The sequence below is a fragment of the Chlorocebus sabaeus genome, chromosome 23 (assembly GCF_047675955.1).
Source record: "Chlorocebus sabaeus isolate Y175 chromosome 23, mChlSab1.0.hap1, whole genome shotgun sequence".
NCBI lineage: Eukaryota > Metazoa > Chordata > Mammalia > Primates > Cercopithecidae > Chlorocebus > Chlorocebus sabaeus.
The window spans coordinates 62,497,427-62,523,338 of record NC_132926.1 but is presented as its reverse complement, the minus strand read 5'-3'; the positions used below and the strand labels follow the sequence as shown (position 1 = coordinate 62,523,338).

The 25,912-nt window shown below is 39.3% G+C and overlaps 1 protein-coding gene across 3 annotated transcripts in view; it reads left to right on the top strand.

Annotated features, from left to right (window-relative positions):
- TNFAIP8 (TNF alpha induced protein 8) overlaps nucleotides 1–24,936 on the top strand; it is a 122,367-nt gene extending 97,431 nt beyond the window's left edge. For all 3 annotated transcript variants that reach the window (XM_008014217.3, XM_073010745.1, XM_008014214.3), the window contains exon 2: nucleotides 23,283–24,936. In XM_008014217.3, coding sequence (XP_008012408.1) covers nucleotides 23,283–23,848 — 566 coding nt within the window. In that variant the 3' untranslated portion in view covers nucleotides 23,849–24,936. The remainder of the gene's footprint in view (nucleotides 1–23,282) is intronic.
- The last annotated feature ends 976 nt before the right edge of the window (nucleotides 24,937–25,912 follow it).

The following is a 25,912-nucleotide window of genomic DNA, read 5'->3' as shown; positions in this document are numbered from 1 at the left end:
TGGGGCTACGGGCACCCACCACCATGCCCAGCTAATTTTTGTATTTTTATTAGAGACAGAGTTTCACTATGTTGGCCAGGCTGGTCTCGAACTCATGACCTCAAGTGATCTGCCCGCCTGGACCTCCCAAAGTGCTGGGATTACAGGCGTGAGCCACTGCACCTGGCCCAAACTTGCATTGAGTAAAATGATTCCCTGGTCTGAAACAGTAATTTCCTTTAGCTTTGTAGTGCTCAAGACTCTTGGACCTGAAAGTGGCTGGTAACTGTGTTCTAGTTTTTATGATGATGGGCACATTCTAGGCAAACAGAAAATGCCTGATAACCAGTGAAGTGTGAGGACAGACATATGGTTCAGAGTGTAAAATATTTTGTGGAATTAAAACTTAATGCAGTTTTTCATGAGATTCATAAATCATCCATACATTGATATTTATTGTGCCTCTGGCCTCATCATCTGGTTTTTAGGTGTAGGAATGTGTTTTACTCAGTAGGTAGTTGTATCATCCATGGTATCACAGTCTGTCAAAACCACACCAGACGTTGATAATGTTTTGTGCATATGGGGTGACATTTAGGAAGGCTTGTAGGACCTTTTTCTTGCTGGCTCCCTTTGAGCCAGTGTGAGTGATATTCCGTCACCTAGTCTGTGTTTTGGATCACTGTGCTCAGGCCTAAACTCAGAACAGACAGACCATGGGAGGGGCTTACCCAGGTTTGTCTAGGCTGATGTAGGGCTCTAATGGGGTCACTTCTTACTCTTTTGAAAAGAGGTGGAAACTGAAATGAATTGTCATTCAAATTTGGTCCAATCACACTTTATTGTCTGAAAACTTCTGGCATATCTTGCGGCAGCAATGGAAAAGGGAATGTTTTAGGTAACCCTTGTGTTTGAAATGCCTACTTTTCTTTTATTATTTTTAAATGACTTTTTGTTTAGCCACAAAAGAAGCTCTCTGTTTTAACATCTTTGGAGTTCTTCCTGGGTTCTAGCCACTGGAACACAAATCATTCCAGAAGCTTATTACTAGTTAACTCTAGTTTAAAATAAAAATAAAATTTCAGGAGAAAGATTGGAGAAGAGAATGGTATTACTTGATTGAGGAACACAGAAACAATGCATGAATCCAGACATAAAACTCTTTGAGTTCAGTAAAGGAGGCTTTTAAACCCTAATTAATACATTTAACAACTAAAATCCCAGCTTTTCCTGTGTTGAGTTTACACAGAGAAATTAAAAAATAAATAGACTTTATCAGACTTTGACAGTAAATTAAAGACCCTTTATCTTCCTGCCTGGAAGTTCTATAAAATAATGGGTAATAAAGGCAAGCTATTGGTCAAAATGGTCTGAATTATGCTTGGAAAGAAAATCTTGCCTCTAAGAACAGAAGGGCCCAAAACACTGGCCCCTCCTAGGCTTGGGCCCAGAGACAAAGCAATAGCGATTACTATGACCTTTACTGATCCAACATCAGTCTGCAGCCAGAGTTCCAAGCATCTTCTCTGCTATCTCTAATGATTTAAAAATATATAAAAATGTTTCACATTCTTTACCCTCCATGAGAATGCAGTGAGCAGTAAGTCAGCTCAAGAAAACATGACCCAGTGCCTAACCCATTGATACTTTGTTAGATGCCATTAAAACTTTAGAGAGCTGGGAGATTATTAACGCCTACATTTGGAACCTGGAATCTTTTCTTTTGGGAACCTGGAATCTCAACTCAAGGATTCTGTAGCTTCCTTTTTTTGCCTGTATCTAAGATTGCTCTGTTTTGTGATAATGTAAACTTAATGGAAGAAAATTACTTCATGGATGCTAGACATTCAAGAATTACATACCCTTTTCGTGTTAGCTAGTGTCAAAACATTTGTTTAAACATGGTTTCTAAATTTTGGTGGTGTAGCATAAATGGTTTTATTTTATTCTGTAGATGTAGTGAAAAAATGTTTTATTTTGATTCATTAGCAAGGAAGATATGAGAGCATTCATTTTGAGTATTTGCTATAGAATATACCCTGCATTGGAATGTGGGTAGAGTTCTGGCATTTGTGTATTTGTATGTTTCAAGGAAATAAAGGTACAGAAAAGCACTTGTTCGTTGCCTATATAAAGACTAACTGTACAGCTGACAGCTTAAAAATACTGTATGACACTGCATTTCTTGTCCAACAGTAGCATCTGTTTCCTTCATTCCCAAGCCAACAAAAAGCATTAAAGATGAATGCTGAAAATGTGATAGAAAAAGATCTTCCTTTTTGGCAAGTCCATTAACTGCCCTCACTGTTCTTTTCAAAGTATAACTGCTAGACTGATGACATAAATTAAACAATTAACAGGATACTAGTTCAAGGGGAAACTCTCCAGTTAGGGTAGATTTAATTTTCAGATTTGGAAAATGAATCCAATTACCCATTCAAAAGACTTGATTCATTTTTTTCCCCTAAGCATGTACTTTTTATAATATACATTGTCTAACATCTGAGAGATAAATTCAGTATTATTTTCCTAAGATACTTTCTGCCTTTTGTAGCGGTGAGAATACTAGAAATCGGCTGGGCATGGTGGCTCACGCCTGTAATCCTAGCACTTTGGGAGGCCAAGGTGGACAGATTACGTGAGTCCAGGAGTTCAAGACCAGCCTGGGCAACATGGCAAAACCCCATCTTCACCAAAAAAATTTTTTTTAATTAGCCAACTGTGGTGGCAGACCTGTAGTACTAGCTACTCAGAAGGCTAAGGTGGATCACCTAAGCCTGGAAGACGGAGGTTGTGGTGAGCTGAGATCGTGCCACTTCACTCTGGATTAGCAACAGAGTGAAACCCTGTCTCAAAAAAAAAAAAAAAAGAATACTAGAAATAATATCAAGAAGAAAATTTCAATAAAATAAGTTGTCTTTCTTCACAGAAATGATGTTTTAGAGTTTATTATTTATGAGAACTTATGTAAAATAACTGCTAGATATGATCAATAATATAATATTTTCCAAGAACAAAGATACGACCATAAACCTTGCTAATCATTTGACTAAGTAAAATAAATTCCTAGCTTTATAAAATGGACACCACTATGTATGCAGATTTTATAAAGCCTCCAGTCTTTTAGAAAAAAGTAGCCTACCTACCATAAAAATACAAGTTGACCATCATAAATGGTATCTTAACATATTTTTTTAAAGTTATGTTAGTGGCCAAGCGCTATGGCTCATGCCTGTAATCCCAGCACTTTGGGAAGTCGAGGCAGGAGGATCAGCTGACGTCAGGAGTTTGAGACCATCCTGGTCAACATGGTGAAACCCCATCTCTCCTAAAATACACAAAAATTAGCCAGGCGTGGTGGCGCACACCTGTAATCCCAGCTACTCGGGAGGCTGAGGCAGGAGAATTGCTCAAACCTGGGAGGCGGAGGTTGCAGTGAGCCGAGATGGCGCCACTGCACTCCAGCCTAGGTGAAAGATTGAGACTGTATCTCAAAAATAAAATAAAATAAATAATAAAGTTATGTTAGTTAACACTGCATTTTTTTTTTTTTTTAATGATCTTTGTCCTATATCTCTACCATGCTGACCTTGGTAGTGTGAATGGATTCTTCTTGGGCATGTATGACACCTGAAGTCATTACAGAAGGCACTCCGCCCCTTCATCCACCCCAGACACAAAGCCTAAAAACCATTCCCAACCCCTTTCCAACAGCCTGCTGGCCACACTGACTTTCCTATAAGATAAAAACTGCCCTACATGGGGTAGCTCTTGTTAGTACACCAACCAAGAATGACTTCCCCATAGTAAAATTACTCTTACCCCAAAATGTAAGAGAAAGTGAAGAGATGCAGGTATTTTCCCTATGTTAGGCAAGTCATCTACTAAGACATGTTTCATTCAATTCATTTAGAAGTTTGTTTGGAATTTTAAAAAGTCACTTCAAAACTTTCCTCACCAGGACGTCAAGACAGGCATACAACGGGAAAGTGACTAGGGATAAGTTAATACTGGTACCTTCAACAGAGGAGGAGTAGGCAATGTGGAAGACCTGTTGCTGTTGTTGAGTAGTTTTCAGTCTAGAGAAGTTAACATGCACATAAGAAAGTACATATTATCTGGGGGTTAAAGAGGTTTCAGAAGGGCTGTCTGTGGCTGAGATCTTTGAGGCAGAACTGTTGAGATGGAAGGGATTGGCATGAAGCTTTGGAAGATTGGATGTGTGGTTGTTTCCCAAATATGGTACGTATGCCACTGGTAGTACAGTGACTGATTTTAGGAGGCCCCAGGCATAGTGTCAAATCATCTTTAATCATATCACAAGAAAATTAGTTCCTTTTCAGTGTCCTTGGGATTCTTGACATTCATGGAGAATGCCTGTGTTTTGGGCTATGTGATCTCTGCCACTTCACACCAGCTTACCTCCTTTTGTGCCATGTAGGTAGATGGGGACTCATAACCTTTGGCAGGCAACACTATCCGGCTAGAAACTAATAGCATTGGTGTTTTTTTCTCACTGAATTATTTCTTATGGTTTTAAACAATTTTAATGATTTTTAATGATATATTTGGGGGAGTATCAGTTTCCATTCACATAGTAGATAGGGTTTCCTTTTATGTGAATCAATTATTTAATACAAATAAGTAACCATGAGTTAAAGTAAAATACAGATACAGTATCCCTTATCCAAAATGCTTGGGACTGAAGTGTTTGATTTTGGATTTTAGGATTTTTTTTTTCAGATTTTTGAATATGTGCATTATACTTACTGGTTGAGCATCCTATATCCGAAAATCTGAAATGTGAAATGCTCCAATGAGCATTTTGTTTTAGTGAGTGTTATGTCAGCTCTCAAAAACTTTCCAATTTTGGACTATTTTTGGATTTCGGATTTTCAGATTTGAGATGCTCAGCCTGTACCGATAGTAAATAGAAAACAAGGCAAGTGGGTTAGGATGTTCCTCACGTAGATACAGCCTGACTTTTCAGGGGAAGAGAGATTCCAGCAAAGATCCTGGGATGGAGAAGGTAACATCGTGAGAGAAAGGTGAGTAAGAAGTTGGCAGAAGCCCAGGGGATCCTGTTGAAGAGTCAGAGCTGGACGCCTTCTAGTTCAGCTTGGTTGCCAGCTCAGGGAACAGAGGACTGTAGCTCTTTGAATGTTATACTCTAGGCTCTCTGCAAAGTGATTCAGAATGATTTGAGCCCCTGATCATTTCAATGTTGGGTAGCTAAGGCATATCCCTACAGGAGCCAGGAAATTACCCAAGTGCTGGAATGGCCAGGGGGCTACCCTGTGTTTCCCACTCTCCTCCATCAGTATTTCCAGGTGGTCAGATTTTTTTCTGAGAAGCCAGAAATGTGAGTTTTTATTGAAAGTTCCCAACTTCTACAAGTTTTTGTTTGTTTGTTTGTTTTACTAATTACAGAAATAAAACTTAGAACATTTTGGTGGCCCATTTTGGGGGTGATGGACACGTCCTGGAGTTAGTGATAATGGTTGCACAACACTGTGAATATAATAAAAACCTCTGGACTGTAGACTTTTTTAATGCTCACAGTGGTGAATTTTATCTTAATTAGAAAAAGGAAAAAACACTATGAGGGCCTAGCCAAAGCATGTTGCCTGCCAAAAGTTTGTAAGTTTTGTTTCAAAAGAGGAATTGTTATTTGCTGCTTTTGATAATCCCAACAGAAAGCACCTTTCCACAGGGGAACAAGTGATTGGGAATTAATGGGGGTCATGTTGTGATCCCTACATTAACCTCTAAGCCTCTGTTTTTCTTCCTGTGATCTCCATGGCTTCTTCTATCTCTTAAAATAGGACCGATGATAGAAATGGTGAGATATGGAGTGGTGGCCTTTCTTCTAGAGTAATGAGTGGGTGAAAACACACAGCTACAAAAGGTGGGGGCTGCTCAAGTATTTTAGAGAGGAGATTTATTTTATTTTGCAGCTATTATAAAATTGATTGGTTGTGTTATGTTACTTGCCAAAATTTATTTTACCAAGATATTAACCATTAGGGAAGTAATTCATCTTGAAGACAGCAAGTTCGTTTTTTTTGGAAAACGTTTTTCAGTTCTTACCAGGGAACAACTATAATGATCTTTTTAGTTATTTTCTTCAAGTGAAAAATGAGTTTAATATAGCAAGTATATATCATCAACATCAAAGGATTATAATTATTTTAACAAAGCAATTTGTCTTTATAACTTTTGGGAGGCTCTATTAAATTTTAAATATAATTTTAAGTTTACCAATTTCAATAAAGGCAAAATGTACAATTTAGGATCTTAAAGTAAGGATTATATCCTTCCTTCATCTTCAACTTTTTTTCTTTCATAGCAAACTAGCAAAGGTAGAGTTACTGCCTTTTTCTTATGACTTAAACCTAAAGAATATGGCTTTTTAAAAATATTGAACCAACATTTGTACTAAAAACAATTATTATTTTTCAGAGTGTGGGTTATTCAGTAGTTTTTACCAGTTCCAAATGTTATCAGGTGATTTTTTGGATGCCTATCTTCAGTAATGAAATGACCCATTTAGAATAAACACTTTCCACCCAGAGAACACTAAAATTAAAATGAAAAAATATATATAACTTTTTCTTTTTTTTTTTTGAAATGGAATCTTGCTCTGTTACCCAGGCTGGAGTGCAATGGTGGAATCTCGGCTCACTGCAACCTCCCCCTCCCGGGTTCAAGAGATTCTCCTGCCTCAGCCTCCCGAGTAACTAGGATTACAGGCATGTACCACCATGCCTGGCTAATTTTTGTGTTTTTAGTAGAGATGGGGTTTCGCCGTGTTGGCCAGGCTGGTCTTGAACTGGTCTCGATCACCTCAGGTGATTTGCTCGCCTCAGCCTTCCAAAGTGCTGAAATTACAGGCGTGAGCCACTGCACCCAGCAAAAATAAAACTTTTTCAAAAGGACTATATTGGAATATTTATTTCTTATGTAAGAGTATTTGAAATATAATTAAATCTAATGTTATTTATTTGTATCCTCTTAGTTTGTTTGTTTTATAAAAAACAGTATTCATTCCCTTCCTACCCCCACGTCTTTCTGCTCCCCCAAAAACAACCTGAGAATGCTTTTAATCCAGCAGATACATATTAAAGATTGAGCATTTATTATTGCAAAGAATAAATAATAAATTGTAACCAACCACTAGGATTTACTTTCAGGAAGTATGGAAACAAAAGTATGATAAGCAGTTTCCAACAACAGTGAGAGACAGGATAGAGCATTTCTGAATGGGATGGTCAATGAGGACTTCCTGATATTTGGAAGGTGATATTTGGGAGGGACTGTGGGAGACTTCACCAGCTCAAGACAGCTCCCTCTTGGTTCCTTCATGCCTCTGCTCAAATATCACCTTTTCAGAAAGGCCTTTCCCAAGTATATCAAGTACCCTAGATAAAATAACATAGTTCCCCCTACATTTCATTTTTCTTTTCGCCTATATTGCTGCTTGACATATTTATATATGTTTGTTTGTTTGTTTATATATTAAGTATCCTTCTACTAGAATCTGTGCTTCCTGGGAGTAGGCACTTTGCCTGGCACACAGCAGTTGCTTAATAAAAATGTGTTGAATGAGGCCAGGTGTGGTGGCTCATCCAGTAATTCAGCACTTTGGGAGGCCAAGATAGGAGGGTTGCTTGCGGCCAGGAGTTTGAGACCAGCCTGGGCAACATAGCGAGACCCCATCTCTACCACAAAATACAAAGATTAGCCAAGTATGGTGGCATGCACGTGTGGTCCCAGCTACTCAGGAGGCTGAGGTAAAAGGATCACTTAAGCTTAGGAGGTCAGAGTGACATTGCACTCCAGCCTGGGCAACAGAGTGAGACCCTGTCTCAAATAAATAATTAAATAAGAAGTAAAAAACATAAAAAATAAAAATTTGTTGGAGAAAGAATGAGGGAATGAATGGGGGAAAGTTTTTCTGCCATAAGTCTCTTGACTGTGTGGAGCTCCAAACTGGTATGGAGAATCCAAGTTCCATTTTCTCCTAGGATCATTATAAATTTGGCAAATTTACCCCCGCTCTGTGACTAGTTGACACATTCTATAGAAATAAGGAGATTTTGGTACTCAAATGTAGCTTCCTGAAGTCTACGACAAGTGTTATGAAAACAAATCGTGATCACTCTTAACCTTCCCACCACTTCACCTTGCAAACCCTTCCTTAGAACCTCACTGTCTATACATAAGTTGTGTTTAAATTATTTCACAAATCCATAGAACCCACACGTGCCCCTCAGTTTCCAACATACAGGTACACTTCTGGCCCAGATTTTAAATTCCTGACTCTACCCAGTAGGAGTTGAAATATAATCACATTTATTTCTGTAAGGCAGTGATCACCTATGCAAGTGCCTGCAGAACCCAGGAAGTGAACAGAAATGTGTAGATGGCCAGGAGGGATGTGGTAAGCTGGAAAGGGTTGTCTTCTAAAGGAGGCAGCCATAATTTAGCTCAAAACCATTGTTGTCGTGTGCGAACGTGGGCCCGTTTGGTCAGATTTGATCAAAGAAAATCAGACATACACATTTTGAGGCTAAATTTCCCAATTTTCTAACATGGACCACTAATCCTAAAATACAATCCTGGATGGGCCAAATAATATGGTATCCAGGTTACAACTTCTGCAAGGCATCCTGATCTAAATAAAACGGGATGCCTGAGCATGTGGAGAGGAAAGGTTAGAAAGAGAGGTAACACTACTTCACAGAGAACATAAATTCTGTGCTGATGGTGGGCACCTCTGCTTCTATAGAACTCTGGGGTTTTTTTCCTAGAATTTCAGCGCTTCAGAGTGTCTTGATATTCAAAATGAGATAGTTTACATTAAAACGTAGTAAATTCCATCTTACTCTTTGCTTACCTTTAACTGGATCTAGCCTCCCGACATTAACATGGCTATAAAATGCCTAACAACATTGGGATACAGTTATTGAGGAAAAATTGTGACAAGAATGTTGAGAGGTTGTGCCAAGATGCATATTTGAGAGATGCCCAAGCTGAGGCCAAGAGGTTACTGCTCCTAAAATATTCAAACAGATGGGTTTGGGATATTTACATGGAAGATTCCAGAACATTTGCTGTAAGAATTGAATTAACTAAATATGGTCACTTCTCCAAACAAAAGTATCTGGTTATTCTGTATGTTTTGGCAAAGGGCAGGGAAGAAAAGCAATAGACTAAAAAAATGAAAATGCATTTCTTTTACACAGGTTCCTCCCCTTTAAAGCAAAAAGTGGCTGGGCACAGTGGTTCACGCCTGTAATCCCAGTGCTTTGGGAGGCTGAGACAGGAGTATCACTTGAGCCCAGGAGTTTGAGACCAGCCTGGCTGACATAGTGATAACTCATCTCTACAAGGAGAGCCTGGCATGGTGGTGTGCGCCTGTAATCCTAGCTACTCAGGAGGCTAAGGTGGAGGATCTCTTGAGCCCAGGAGTTCGAGGTTGCAGTGAGTTATGATTTCACTACTGCACTCCAACCTGGGTGACAGAGTGAGACATTGTCTTTTAAAAATAAATAAAACAAAAGATAGCTTGTATCCATATTTAGTGTTATGTGTTCATTCATGGAGTACAAATAAATTCATTTATTAAGCTCTAAATAGAAGAAATCGAATTGATTTCCTGATAGACCTTCATGAATTGCTGTAAAAGAGAGTGAAGGGTTCCATGGAGGCAGATTAGAGCATAAGGTTTAGTGCACCCCACGATAGCTGGAGGGCACGTGTTAAAAACTTGGAAGAATATAGAGATAAAAAGGTGTGTACCTGTACCTTACTTGTCAAGGATCCTAAATAGATTAAGAGAGGAATTTAACTCTCTCACAAGACAGAAAAGCAGGTTAGGAGAGATTTATTCTGGCCATTGGATTTAGAAAAGCCTTTTGGAAGAGGCGGCATTTACACTGAGCTTTATAGGATCAATAGCACTCTTTCAGGCAGGGATGGAGGGGGAAGGCAGATATATAGCTTTTCTTTAATTTTTGTTCCCTGATGTGTTTGACCTGTGCTCCTTCATGTTTTATTTATTTTATTTTAATTTGATTTGATTTGAGACAGGGTCTCATCTGTCACTCAGGCTGGAGTGGAGTGGTGTGATCTGAGCTCACTGCAACCTCAACCTCCCAGGCTTGGGCAATCCTCCCAGCCCAGCCTCTTGAGTAGCTGAGACCACAGGCGTACACAACACCTGGGTAATTTGGGTTGTTTTTTTTTTTTGTATTTTTAGTAGAGATGGGGTCTCTCCATGTTGGCGAGGCTGGTCTCAAACTCCTGACTTCAAGTGATCTGCCCGCCTCAGCCTCCCAAAGTGCTGGGATTATAGGCATGAGCCACTGTAGCCAGCCTGTCCTCCTCCTTTTTAGTTCGAGGAGTTGCTTTATCTGGGGGAGCAGGCAGGCTCTGAGAAGTGGGATTCTGCAGCTGGCTAGCAGCATCATGGCATTTGGTAGGCAATTTATAAACAATGAACATTATCCTAATCTCATTTTTCTTATAGAGCAGCTGTGTGCTATAGTAAGAAGTAATGGGCCTCAGCTTTGCCACTATTTATGCACCCTTAGATAAGTCACTTGACTTCTGAGCCTCACTTCTCTTATCTGGGTCCCCCAGGGTTAGGTAATAACAGGACCAAACCAGAAATGCATTTGAAAGTGTTAGTGAATGTATCTTGCCAACTGTAGAGTGCTACACAAAAATCAACTGTAAGTTTTGTTGTCTTTGTTATGTGGCCAGGAGCAACCTGATGAAACCAGAAAGGGTGTGTTGACCATTGATGCCAGCTGTGGGTCTGGTTCAGTAACTTCGCTCTAGTGTGCTGGATTTTAAAATGTTACTGGTTTTCTAAGCCCTGCATGAATATAAATATTCATCAAGAGTCAGGGCCTCTGGCAGGATGGGAGAATTTAGGGATGGAAATGTGTAGAAAATCACGGAGCTATTTAGAGGATTTTCCTCTACATTCTGGTAGATGATTGGATTATATCAACATTGGAAAGGTTTCATGTCTTCAAGAAAATATGTAAATAAATACAGCTTAACTGAAAACTCTTTAGAAAGACTGATGTATCCTAATTCAACATAATAAATAAGGGAAGCGTTCATTTAATTTAAAAAGACAAAGGATGGTTCACTAAGTTCAGTTTTGTATAAACAATTGTAGGATATTTTAATTTAATTTCAAACCCATTTTGTAGCCTAGCGGTATAGTTAGGCCCTGTTCAAACTTTGGTTTACAGTATTATCTAGAATGGTCTAACTTTTCTATTCTCTTGGATACTCTATCAAAATTTTTAAAATGTTTAATATAATACGCTCTGTTTAGAAAACATTTTATCTGGATTCCTTGCACAAGCTGACATCTGTATTTTTGTGGGGGGAAAAAAATCTTGAGAGGGAATTAAATCTGTCCATAGTCTACTCACAGCATGCCTTTATAGCCAGAGTATGTCTGAAAATTTTAAGTACAGCATTCTAGGAGTACAGGTCAGAGCAGGCATGGTCTAACTTTACTATATATTAGAATCAGGTAGGGTGCTTCTTACAAATGCTAGCTCTCAGACTGAAATCCTGGAGATTCTGATTCAGTTGGTTTAGCCATTTCTAAGAGGCCTCCAGCACTTCTGTGGTAGATGGCCCATGACACTGAGAATTCTGCCTCAGATACCTGCTATATCTATCCTCTCCGTGCCAAACAAAGCCTTCTTGAAAACCAAGTATTGGCTGGGTGCCGTGATTCACGCCTGTAATCCCAGCACTTTGGGAGGCCAAAGGATGGCAGATTGCTTGAGCTCAGGGGTTTGAGACCAGCCTAGGCAACATGTTGAAACCCTGTCTCTACCCAAAAAATACAAAAAATTAGCCAAGCATGGTGGTGTGCCTGTAGTTCCAGCGGCTTAGGAGGCTGAGGGAGGATTACCTGAGCCCAGGAGGTTGAGGCTGCAGTGAGCCATGATTGCGCCACTGCACTCCAGCTGGGCTACAGAGCAAGACCCTGTCTCAAAAAGAAAAAAGAAAAAAACAGAGTGCAGAAACTATATACCACAGTGCAGAGGCCATTCCCCTGTCTCCTTTTCCTAGGATGTAGTAAGAAGGTCCACTTCTATGAGCAGTCCCAGGGTCCCAGCCAAGATTTCTTGGTTATACTTCCAATAAGGGTGGCACTTTGGCCAGAGGAGTTTCTCTAGGGACAGGATGGCCAATACAGTGAAACCCCATCTCTACTAAAAATACAAAAATTAGCCGGGCGTGGTGGTAGGTGCCTGTAGTCCCAGCTACTTGGAAGGCTAAGGCAGGAGAATCGCTTGAACCCGGGAGGTGGAGGGTGCAGTGACCCAAATTCGCGCCATTGTACTCCAACCTGCAAAAACAAAAAACAAAAAACAGTACCTTTGTAGTATTTCCTGGGTCTTAACAAGCTATATATAATGTTTCAGTTTTTTCTAAAATCCACAGGACACACATACATCCTTGGGTTTCTGACATATAGGTACACTGATGAACAAAATTTTTAATTCCTAATTAGCCAGTAGGAATTCCGCAGATCTGCTCTGGAATACAATCGTAATTATTTCTATAAGGCAGAATCTTCTTTTTCCTTGAGGTCAATCTCCTTTTGTGAAACTTTCCTCAAACCTAACCTCCCTCTATCACCCCATCAGCAAAAACTGATGTTTCCACTTTTTGCTACCATTGCATTTTTACATGTTCTTATTACACAATTTATGGTGCATTCTGCCTAGCTGTGTACTCATGTATCCCCAGACCAGTCCCTGGGAGTCTGAGTAGAGAGGACGGATAGTGTTATTTGTCTTTGAAACCACAGTATCTTATACATTATAAACACTCAACAAAAGTTTTTGTTGACTGACTCACGTCTTTGGGTTTATGTTCTCTCTTTCCCCACGCTCTGTTCATAAGACCTGATCATAAGACCTGTGGCATCCTATACCAGCAGAACGTCCACAATATCTACCATAATAATGATAATAATAATTGCTTACATCACTTGACCCAATTATTTTATATTTGATGCTGTTCTAAGCACTTTATATGGATTACTTTCATTTAATCCTCATGGTAGTCCCATTTGCAGATGAGGAAAGTGAGGCATAGAGAGGTTAGATAATTTGCTCCAGGGACATGGGGACTCAGTAGCAGGGCAAGGCCCCTGACCCAGTCTGACTCTAGAGCCTGTGCTTGCAATTACTATAATGCCTGGGTTTACCTGACTGCCTGTCTTGTATTCCCCTATTTACATCTGATAATTGTGAATTCATTCCAGAGGAATACCAAGAACCCTAGTTAATTTGTTAGCCAATTATTTTCACTGACTTTATCCTACAAATTTGTTATTGTATCCTCTGTGAAATTAATTTGCAAAACTTGGGTAAGCAAAGTAAAAGTGTTTGTTTATCGCGCTAATCCTCAAAGCCTTTAGTATTATAAAAGCATTTTGTGCATCTCCAAAGGGAACCTTTGTGTACACTGTTTCCCAAACTTATTTAACTAGAGGTAATTTTCCCCCCATAAGATTCCTTTAGCTTATTAAAGAATTAGGGTTTTTATTTATTTATTTATTTTTAAACGTAGTTTGTAAGAGAAGCTAGCTAATGCCCTTGTGCGGTTCCCAAGAAATTTCTCGGGTCTTTTATATTTAGGTAAATCGTTACTTTTGACCGTTTCTTATTTAGTCTTAAATAGGGTGACCACTTACATTCTGGGTCAGTCACAGATCTGTTGTCATGGTGTAATTACTAACAGCACTGTTTCCAAAGGTATTCCATTTGGATGATAAATTATATGATCACTCTAATCATAATACTTGCCCCCCAACCGTTTAAATAAAGACCTACTTTACATACTTGCTACCTTCTCATCAGTCATTGAAGGACTCTTACTGATAATGTGTGTGTGGGAACAAAGATCATAGCCTATATTTCTCCAGCATTTCACCATTTTATGTCATAGTTTTATGTGGAATTATGGACACATATACAGTTTATATTCTTTCATCACTCAAAAGTTGCATTTCTTAAGAATTGCAAGCCTCCAAGGCTTCTTTGCACTGCTCAGTATCTGTTCATGTATTTGCTTAGTTATGCGGGGAGGAAAAAAACAAATCTAAGTTGTCTCTTGGAAGCAAGGGCAAGGGTCAAGGGTCAAAACTGCAGTGGATGGCAAAGATGAGAAAGAGCTTTTCCACTCCATATATTCTGACTTTTGAACAATGTAAGTATATTGTCATTTTAGATTATATTTTAAAATGTTTAGAAACTGCTCAGGTTCTTCCCTGGAAGCTATTTCAAGTCCAGCTGAGTTGATCTTCCTTATGGTCTGTTTCTTCCCTGCAGGAAGACCTGGTCCCTTTCTTTTCTTTCATCTTACTTCACCTAGTCAGACATTAATATATCTTCTCACACTTTCAAGAAGAAGCTTCTTTTCTTAAGCTCATGTATTACAGTGTAACAGCTTGGAGCTGGACATATCTGAGTTCAAGTTAATCTCTGCCACTTACTGTATGACCTTGAGATAGTAACTTAATTTCTCTGGGCCTCAGTCACCTCATTTGTAAAATGAGAATAATAATAACCTCCTTCCTAGGGTTGCTGTAAAGCTTCAATAAGATAACACGGCCGGGCACGGTGGCTCACGCCTGTAATCCTAGCACCTTGGGAGACCTAAGTGGGTGGATCACCTGAGGTCAGGAGTTCGAGACCAGCCTGGCCAACATGGTGAAACCCCGTCTCTACTAAAAATACAAAAATTAGTCGGGCATGGTGTCATGTGCCTATAATCCAAGCTACTTGGGAGACTGAGGCAGGAGAATCGCTTGAAGCTGGCGGGCAGAGGTTGCATTGAGCCGAGATTGTGCCACTTCACTCCAGCCTTTGCGAAAGAGCAAAACTTCATCTTAAAAAAATAAAATAAATAAGATAATGCAAGTTCTAGGCAGTTCCAGGGATAATGTAGTACAAATTCAAAAAATGGGGGCTGCTGTTATTATTATTATCACTTATTATTATCATCACTGTAGTCATTATTGCCTAGGGCAACCAATGAGTCTTATGGATATAAACCTCTGGCTCTGACTTTGGGTAACCACAAAATTCATTCCCCATAACCTCTATCCTAATTATTTTTGAGACTGACAGTCTTTGAGGTCCAACCATACTGCTTTATAGAAACATCACCAAACTTTCTTCCATTCCTGGTATCGGAAACCTAGAAGCAGCAGGGACATTTTGTCAGAATTTATGCCATAAAGAAGGTATCATATGATTCCTGGGGCAAATTGATAGAAAAAGAGCAGAGATGGGGTCTGATATGAAGTTAGAGGAGTTGAAACTCAGGAAATGACATTTTCAAAATCATCACAAAATTAAGCCACAGGAATAAAAGATACACAGTTGAACTCAAAATCATGATGAAGAGATCCCAGAATTAAAGCCTGAGATCACACAGGGAAAGGCTTCATCCTGTTTTCTTCAAGGCATAATTTTTCTTGTCCACGAATTTGGCAAATAGGGGACGTAAGGAGAAATGGCCTAGTACGCTGCTGGATCTTTTTAGATTTATAAGTCATTAAATCTCATTTAAGCCACACCAACTTGAAATGACCTCCAATGTAGAAGATGAGAAAACTGTGTTTCAAATAAATGAAATTGCACCCAAGTTTACAACCTGGGACTCTTGACTTTGAGCCTTTTGTTTCCACCCATGCTGTTCTTTCTTACTTGGCTGCACCGCTGCTGTTGGGTCTCTGGTTCTCTGAGAGGCTTCGGAAACTCTACGTGAGAACGCTGTGACTTCTAAAGTGACCTGTCAGCCCTTTAACTGTGGGTTTTCACTTTGGCTTTATTTTTGGCCCATTACCTTTGCATCTTGCTGCTGTTGCATAGCTTTTCATGGATGTTGACTAGGCTTCTCTTCTTGTCTTGTATAGGCTCTCAATTCTTTTCGTGATAGGCCAGTTTTCTCTAGGCAGAATACCCCTGTATTAACTATCAGAGTCCTCGCAGTACTAAATCTATTGCTAACAAGAAGGTAAGCACCTTAAAAAAAGAGAAATTCTCTTCTAAAGAAAGTTTTTAATATGTTATATATTTTAGATGTCATTATGAAAGAGAAAATGTAACTCCTTATTAACTGACCTATGTGAGGTCTCTGTTTTCACCCAGCCATCTGACATTTTGAATTTCTCAGTTCATGTGATACTACCAGAAGGAATTAATTTTGACCAAATGTGATTCTGTACTAAAGAGCATCAGAATGTATTTGAAGTTTAATTTGTTGTGTTCTTTAACCTATGAAGAAGGCTGTTCTGTGGCTGGGATTGTGTGAAGCACATCTGTGTGGTCCATGTCCATTTATCTCTGGAACACCTCCAAAAAGTGGGGATCGTTGTACTCATCTTACAGATGAGGAAGCCGAGTCCCAGTAATATGCCTAAGCAGTATGGCAGTTCATGGAACCATTAGCTACAGAGTATTTGGACTTTTATAAGTATACTCTAGTTTTCCAGGACCCTGGGGAAATAAGTTGCCACAGAAAAAGAACACTAGTGCATTAAAGGTTCATACTGCAATCTTTTTTAAAAAAATGTTTTTGGTGGAAAACATTCTAATATGTGGTTACAGGGTATGTTTTTTAAGAGGATAAACTCACGACTCTCGTATAAATACATATTGCACATATTGAAGATTTTACTTTATTTATTAATGAGGGAACCAGTAAGCTCTTACATTTGGTTCAAAGGAGAATCTTAAGAGCAGGCAAACAAGCAAATCAGGAATCAATTGCAGCTCCACCGGACACATTTTATTTGCGTCTGTACGTAGAAGAGCCATTTGCAATATTGTCAGTTTTCCACAATTTACAAATAGCTAAGCGAAGCACAATAAAGGGAATCTGGAAGAGTGTGTTAGACAATTCCTAATACTCCTTCAAAAGAACCCAGTGTTTTTTGTTTTGTGTGGTGGGGGGAGGAGCATTTCAAAGTCACCATTTTCTCTGACATGTCTTCTTTACTATGTTGCCTTTTAAGGTGAGCATGCATTTTTCTGCAGTATAAGACACAGAGTGAATGACTTAACTTGCCCCGTGACGGCACCTGTCACTGGTTCTTAACTACTTGGGAGGATGTGCATATACCCCCAAAATGTGCATTCCATATCAGGTTAAAGACTTCAGATGTATTGATTCTCCCAAGACTGTGTTCTATGTGACAGCCTCTATCTGTGTGGCATAAGGCCAAGTTTGGGATTAAGGTGCCTGGCACTTGTCTTCTCTCTCTAGATGATAAGATTGCCAACAGCTTGCTGCAATGGTCGTTGCTTCTGACCCTTCCAGGGCAGCCCCCTTTAGAGTTCATATCTGTGCTGCTTCTACTGGGGCTCCCTCCCTCCCTCCCTTCCTTTCTTCTCCCTCTCTTTTTCCTTCTGTTGTTTCTTCTCTGTGCTGTTGAATTTCTGACTTTGGGATTTTGAGTGTGAAAGCTGGTGACACTGACACATCACTAGCCACTCCCAGCGTTCCTTGCTCTTCTCTGGAGCACTGCCAAATCTCCATGTAGGGAGGTCAACTCTTAGCCTGCTGACTTCTTATGACAGGGTTCATGGTTCATGGTTTGTTCTGGCCGCTTTCTTATCACCAAAGCTGACTTTTTACTAAGTCCCATTAGATTTAGAATTATTTAGATGCAAGAGAGCTAAGGTTTTACATATTTATTTAAAGAACTTTTATTAACAGATAACAGCCAGACATGCTTTCCAAATTATTATCTTTTCTATCCTTCCTAATATTAGACCCCTGGATCCAATTTTAACTAGGCAAGAATTTGCAATGTATGTACATCTGTTGTCATCACTGTTAAAGAGTCCCAAGTATAATAGATTTGAGGGGAAATAATTATGTATTTACTGGTAAGACTGTAAAGAAAATGATTTAAGTACTTTATTAGAAAATTCTTAGTGGGAGTAGTTACGTTATGAGGCATTTTTGTTAATTTTCTTAAAACTATAGGTATCAATATCAAAGGACTTTTCTCTTTTCTCCTTCTGAGCACATTTTTTCTTGCATATTTGGGTCCGTATATTTTTATCATATTTATCTCTGACTTTATAATTTTGATGCTAAAGCCAGAATTCCCTAAATATCACTTTGCCTTATAGCAAATGTTGCTGAAATGGCCAAGGGAGGAGATACAGAGACAGAGAGGGAGGGAGGTAAGATAAGTAATGTAAAATAGCATGTACACCTTATTTCTAGAAAACAGTCGTAAACAGTTTTAATGTGGTGGTAACGCTTTGTATGTTTTTTTTTTTTTTTTAATACAGCATTTTTCTTCATTAATGAACAATTTACATGTCTGTTTCCAAACACACGTGAATTCATCTTAAGAGGCAAAAAACCGAATGAATATTTTCAGCACTTTCTCCTTGGGGAACATCTCCTGTTTACATCTTAGTTACTTCCCAGGACATGCCTTAGGTCTATCCCTCTGGCACATGTTTAAACATAGATTCAGCCAGAAGCAGAGGTGGGCCTGTGTTTAATCTCCTACTACAGTTCAAGTCAGAACTACACCTTGCTTTTACTCTAAATATTTGCATTATTGTCCTTGGATGTTTTCCCATTGTGCACAACAAATCTCTCCTCTTTAAAAGAATTGGTTGATCAGTAAGAGAAATCATACTCTGGAGTGCACTTAGAGGGAAGAAAAACCACATGTTTAATGATGTAAAACAAATACCTGTTTCTCTACCTTTTAATACAACAAATAAAAACACCCACTAATGTATTTACAACTCTTGTTTTACAGGCCAACATGTTTTCGTAGAGAAGTATTTAACTATATTGTGGACGAGATAGGGGAAATTGATTTCTGCTTCTGAACCAGCCACTTTCTAGGCCTGCAAGATGACACAGTGAACATGATACACAGAATTTTTGCTCTCAGAGTTTAAATCCCAGTAAGGAGAAGCAGGCAATAAAAATGTAGGCAAATGATGAGGATTTAAGGAGCAAGGAGGTGCAATAGTTAGCAAAGAACTTAAGTGAAGCATCTTTTTTTTTCCTTTTCTTTTTTGAGACAGGGTCTTGCTGTGTTGCCCAGGCTGGAGTACAGTGGTGTGATTATAGTTCACTGCCGCTCTGTAGCCTTGAACTCCTGGGCTTAAGCAGTCCTCCCACCTCCTGAGTACATAGGACTACATGCCCGGCTAATTTTTTTAAAGTTTTTTTTGTAGACACAGGGTCTTGCTATGTTGCCCAGGCTGGTCTCGAACTCCTGGGCTCAAGTGATCCTCCCACCTTATCGTCCCAAAGTGCTGGGATTACAGGCATGAGCCACTGCGCCTGGCCCCATTTGCAAATTTCATTTCTTGAAACTGGCTGATATGTGAAAATAGATGAAAAGGGGTTTGGACTAGGCTGCTGTCCATGGAGATGGAGGGAAATGGATAGAATTCAGAGAAATGCGGGAGGAAGGTGGAATGGAAAGAACTTAATAATGGACTGGGTAAGGGAGAGAATGGTATGGTGGATGATCCCTAAGTCTCTGATTTGATTGAGCAAAAGGTTGGAGGGGATGCTGTTAATTGAGATCATAAAGAGCGAAAGAGGAGCACTTAGTAGGGAGGCAGGAGAGAATCAAAGATCAGTTTTGCATATGGTACATTTGAGATGCCTGCAAAATAGCCAAGGAAAAGAAAAATCTTGAATGTATTTACAAAATGAGTCCAGAAAAGGGGTCAGGGCTGAGTTACAGCTATGGGAGTCACTGGCACCTGGGTGGTATCTGAAGCTGTGGGAGTGGATGAGATCACACAGGGGTGAGGATAGACTGAAGGAGAAAAACTTGGTCTAGGACTAGCTCTGAGATACACCAGACTTTTAAGGGATCTGGTAGAGCATGTGGAACTGACCAATGAGCCTGAACAGGAATGACTAACAGCAGTTAATTTGCAAGAAAAAGAAACATACTTCATGAGCACAGACCACACATCCCTGGCCAGAGACTCTCAGCCACAAGCCCCAATTGGCTCAAAAAAGCTTTCTCTAATGCTGGAAAATAAATCTACTCATGCATGTCTTCTTGGTGGAGGGGGAAAAAGAGCTTCAGATGGTGGAGGGGGACAAAGAGCTTCAACCTCATTTAAAAAGACAACTTTACTGGAATAACCCAAAGAATAAAAGGAAAGTGTGACACAGCTGCTGTTTCTGGAAGGGGGTTTGAAGTTCCTCTAGGACAAATATGAAAGCCTCAGAGATCAACTTCTCTATCTTGATTCATACTTGATTACCAGTAAACGGGGAATGATCTTGCTTAGTTGGCAGTAGATTTGCCTTTTACACACTGTCTTGCAGGAAGTTGAAGTGCTGTGTCATAGAGTTTTTGTTTTCCATGTTTGAAGTTAAATGGAATATTAAGATTTAATCAGAAAAGTAGCTGAGAAGAGGTGCAAATGTGAAAGTCCAGCCTTGGATAAAGGAGAAATCTTATGAATATCTCTCCCTCTGGTTTCAATATTTCACAACATAAAGTATGTCCAACTGATAGACTTGTAGTAAATCCCAGGTAAGATATTTGTAGACTGTGCCATGTTCTAAAACATTAAAAACACAATAACATTTCAACTTTATATGAAATCTATTACTGAAATCCTACTTACTTGCTGTGTAGCTGAAAGTGGTTGGGTATCCCTATATAAATCAAGTTTATTGATTTTTTTCAAGGTCTATATCAGGAGTTCTGAGATGAAATATGGTCCCTGGTTTTAATGTGGTACTGTTAGCGACGTGGGTGCCATTTCTTTTGACATAAATTCTTTAGTGTGAATTAATCTTTATACTCCTTTGCAAATAATTGAAGAATAGAAATAGACACAGACTTCTGCTTAAATGATAAAAACATAAAACATTAAATGATGGAAACTTCTACATAAAGTTGGCTGTTTCTCACACATTTTCACTTTCCTTCTCTTTTTCAAAATATATTTTAGTTCTTCTGCAGTTTCAGTTCATGTTTCAGAAGTGTAAATTTCGACATTTGTGAGGGGACCCTTTCTCAATCAGTGAAGACATTCTTTCAGTGGATGGCACTGTGGATGGCGCTGTGTATTTCTAAAAGATGTTCGGGCCATAGGGAACCATTTTATAGTAGCTACCTCTACTATATACCACGAACTACTTTGGTCCAAATTTCAAATCTGATTTGGTTCTTCTTCTCAATTTTACTGAATTTTAATTTAAGTTTTTTCTGAGACAGGGTCTCACTCTGTTGCCCAGCCTGTGGAGTGCAGTGGTACAGTCAAGGCTCACTGCAGCCTCAACTTCCCAGGCTCAGATGATTCTCCCACCTCCACCTCCCTAGTAACTGGACTACAGGTGCACGCCACCACACCTGGCTAATTTTTTTTTTTATTTGTAGTTTTTTGTTACGATGGGATTTCACTATGTTGCTGAGGCTGGTGTCAAACTCCTGGGCTCAAGCGATCCTCTCACTACCTTGGCCTGCCAAAGTCCTGGGATTGCAGGTGTGAGCCACCACACCCCACCTTTCCCCAATTTTAAATCCAACATGGCAGTTCTGGATTAAAGGAGTCACTCTTCTTATATGTCCTCCCAGTCTGGATTTTGAAGCAGCTGCCTTTTTGCTTCCTAATGATGCTAGCCCATCCAAACTAGAAATAATCTTATATAATCATTGATGCCTTGACTCATTTGTATGTATCTGTATTTTTAAACTTTTTAATCTTTCATTACCAAATGATTTTTTTCCGACACCCAGGCCTAGGCTTAAACACCGGCATATATGGAGAGAACAGTTGCCATTCGACTCAGAGATGGAGTAGACACCCAAAGAACTGCAGTTCTTAAGCCTTAGGAGAAGCAAGAGAAAGCACAGTTGTAGAGGAGTAGTTTAAAGATTGCTACATGGGCCAGGTCCAGTGGCTCATGCCTGTAATCCCAGCACTTTGGGAGGCCGAGGTGGGCAGATCACCTGAGGTCAGGAGTTAGAGACCAGCCTGGCCAACATGGTGAAACCCCGTCTCTACTGAAAATACAAAATTAGTCGGGCATGGTGGAGGGCGCCTGTAATCCCAGCTGCTCTGGAGACCGAGGTGTGAGAATCACTTGAACCGGGGAGGTGGAGGTTGCAGTGAGCCAAGATCATGCCTTTGCACTCCAGCCTGGGCAAAAAGAGCGAAACTCCATCTCAAAAAAAAAAAAAAAAAGATTGCTACCTGCATGGAGTGGGGAAAATTGTGGTAGAAAGAAATAAACTTGGTTTGGAGAATAAACATTTATTGAGCATTTTCACTTGACCAGCTCTAAGCTAGGAAGATTACATATAGTGTCTCTTTAATATTTAATATATATAGCCATTATTATGTACATTGTAAACATCTGTCAGAAGTTATAATTCCAAAAGTAAACTCTAAGCAACAGCTTTTTCAAAGTATATTTTTCATGTAGCACATTTCATGAGCTCATGAAAAAGGTCATTTCTCCAAAATGTATAAAAATGTAAAGCAAACAATGGCCATTCATCAGAAATAGCAAGTGACAATGCGCTCTCCAAGGAGCACTTCTTTCCAACACTCGACCTCTGGAGGTTGAAATTCAAGGTACTTAGGACAGCCAAATTGGTAGGCACTGGCCAATGTCTTGAGAAATTTGACTTTTTGCAACTGGATTATAAAACAAGGCTCTCCTTGTTGATTTGCTTAATCTGCCATTTTACTCAATATTGTAGCTTTGCCATTTGTTCTTCTTCCATTTAAATGAATTTCTTTTAAGTCGCTTCTGGTTGCTGTTGCCCAGATGACAGGTATAGAGTTGATTTTGTATTTTTTATTTGAGACAGAGTCTTGCTGTGTCACCCAGGCTGGAGTGCAGTAAAGCAATCTCAGCTCACTGCAACCTCTGCCTCCTGGGTTCAAGCAATTCTTCTGCCTCAGCCTCCTGAGTAGCTGGGATTATAGGCTCTCACCACCATGCCCATGTTGGCCAGGCTGGTCTCAAACTCCTGATCTCAAGTGGTCCGCCCACCTTGGCCTCCCAAAGTGTTGGGATTACAGGCGTGAGCCACTCCACCCAGCCAAAAATTCTTTTCTGAACAGAGACTAATGTCAGTAGATGGAAGACAAACCACAAATGGTGGGAAAATGAGGAAAAAAAGTGCTCCCTGGTACCTGTTTTTAGTTCGCTTCGCTTGCTGATATTTACAAATTGTTAATTCTTTTCCTCTCTTATTTTTTTAGTGGCCACAGATGTCTTTAATTCCAAAAACCTGGCCGTTCAGGCACAAAAGAAGATCTTGGGTAAAATGGTGTCCAAATCCATCGCCACCACCTTAATAGATGACACGAGTAGTGAGGTGCTGGATGAGCTCTACAGAGTGACCAGGGAGTACACCCAAAACAAGAAGGAGGCAGAGAAGATCATCAAGAACCTTATCAAGACGGTCATCAAGCTGGCCATTCTTTACAGGAATAATCAGTTTAATCAAGATGAGCTAGCACTGATGGAGAAATTTAAGAAGAAAGTTCATCAACTTGCTATGACCGTGGTCAGTTTCCACCAGGTGGATTATACCTTTGACCGGAATGTGTTATCCAGGCTGTTAAATGAATGCAGAGAGATGCTGCACCAAATCATTCAGCGTCACCTCACTGCCAAGTCACATGGACGGGTTAATAATGTCTTTGATCATTTTTCAGATTGTGACTTTTTGGCTGCCTTGTATAATCCTTTTGGGAATTTTAAACCCCACTTACAAAAACTATGTGATGGTATCAACAAAATGTTGGATGAAGAGAACATATGAGAGCATGAGTTAAGATTGTGACTGATCATGATTGATTTGAAGATGGAACTGCTGATTTATGAAGGAAAAAAGAAGAATTTTCTAAAGATTACACATATTTCAGAAAGACTTTGCCCAATTCAGTTGTCAGACATAATGATTTATTTGAAGGCTTGTTTTATTTGAAGAAAAGCATATTGCCAAAAATTCTGGTTAAAAGCTTCCAAACGGGTAACAGACCATGGGAGAGATATGGGGTTGGGTAATGCAAATGTAGTTACACAAAGAAAAATACAGATAGCTCCAGATCTGAGGACTTTTTTATAGGGCAATCATTGTGTTGGTGGCACATTGGATATTTCTAACATGTACAAAGCTATGTATTTTGATTTACTTTCATTTCTTGCTATGTATATGTACTTTTCTTAAAATGCCAAGAACTTTCTCTTGCTATCATTGCTCCTTTTGAAACAATTCAATTTTCATGTCTACAGCTTACAGCTGACTGTTTTGTTAAAGATTGAGTCATTGACATTCAAGATTTAAGTCTGAGGTAGTCAATCCTTGACAAAAAACAAACAAACAAAAAAAAAACGGCTTATCTGAAATCAGTACTGTGGAAATGAAGTATATGATCTATTATGAATAATGTCCAATATAAGAATATGCTTCTGGAATTGAGTTCTACTTTTAAGTACCAATGATACTTAAATTTTTCAGAAATGTAATGGTGTGTCATTGCCTTGAAGTGCTTGCTTAGGGCTTCTTTTATGTTATCTTAAAATGTGCTGGTGAATTTTTCATTTTTTACATCCATTTCATATGTAGGAGACAAAAAAATCTAGATTGGTCTTGATACTGAGATAATAAAAAGTAAGTAGCATTAAGAAAGATGACAATCTTCATTTTACAGATGAACTCATTGAAACAATTTAGGAGAATGAGGGGCAAAAGGGGAGAAATGATATTTCTAAAGAACATGAGCACAAAAATGAATGCATTTCAGTGTTTAAGAAGGTTTGATAAAGAATGTCACTTTTTTATTTAACTGATAAGGTTTTTGTTATTTTTTACTTTGATGAGTAAACCAAAAAATATTTGCATTTCAAGCAGTTTGTGTGGTGTTTCTATATAATTTTCTGTGTGTAAATAATAAAGTAGGCATTTGCTTATTTTGTAAAAAAGAAATGAAAATCTGCTGGCCAGCTATGTCCTCTAGGAAATGACAGACCCAACCAGTAGCAATAAATATTTCCATTGTCACTGTGTCTATGATTTTTTTTTTTTTTTTTTTTTTTTTTTTGAGTCTCGCTCTGTCATCTAGGCTAGAGTGTAGTGGCACAATTTTGGCTCACCGCAACCTCTACCTCCCAGGTTCAAGCGATTCTCCTGCCTCTGCCTCCTAAGTAGCTGGGATTACAGGCATGCACCACCACGCCCGGCTAATTTTTGTATTATTAGTCGAGATGGGGTTTCACCATGTTGCCCAGGCTGGTCTTGGACTCCTGACCTCAAGTGATCTGCCTGCCTCGGCCTCCCAAAGTGTTGGGATTACAGGTGTGAGCCACCCTGTCTATGATTTAGTGTACTCTCTTGTCTTAAATTTGCCTGCCTTCCAGAGTATTGATGTTAAAATAATAGTTTACCAGGAAAGGTTCCACAACTAAAAATTCCAGAAGTTGAGATCTGCTCTAACCCATTTCAGCCTACAGGGGGTGGTCAGTTTCTCATTTGTTTGGCTAAGACAAGCAGCAAAGGTGTAGAGTTTCTTCCTGTATGATATTAAATCCTGACACTAAGATTTGAACTGAAAGTATCATTCTCACTTCCTAGAGCCAGTAGGTGATCAGTGTATATTGTAACATTAACACAGTGACCACAGAAATGACCCTTCTAGCTTCATAACTTGCTAAGTGGCTTATAAATGGAATTCAGTAGCGTTCCTTGATTAGCTGTTTTCCTCACATGTGAAGGCTGAGAATGTGATGGGGAGTGTCAGCTACTGACTGGAGATCTTTTCTCCAGATCTCACTCAGCAGAGGTATGGGAAATGAAGGGCCTGAGCAGCCGATGGATGCTTCTTGC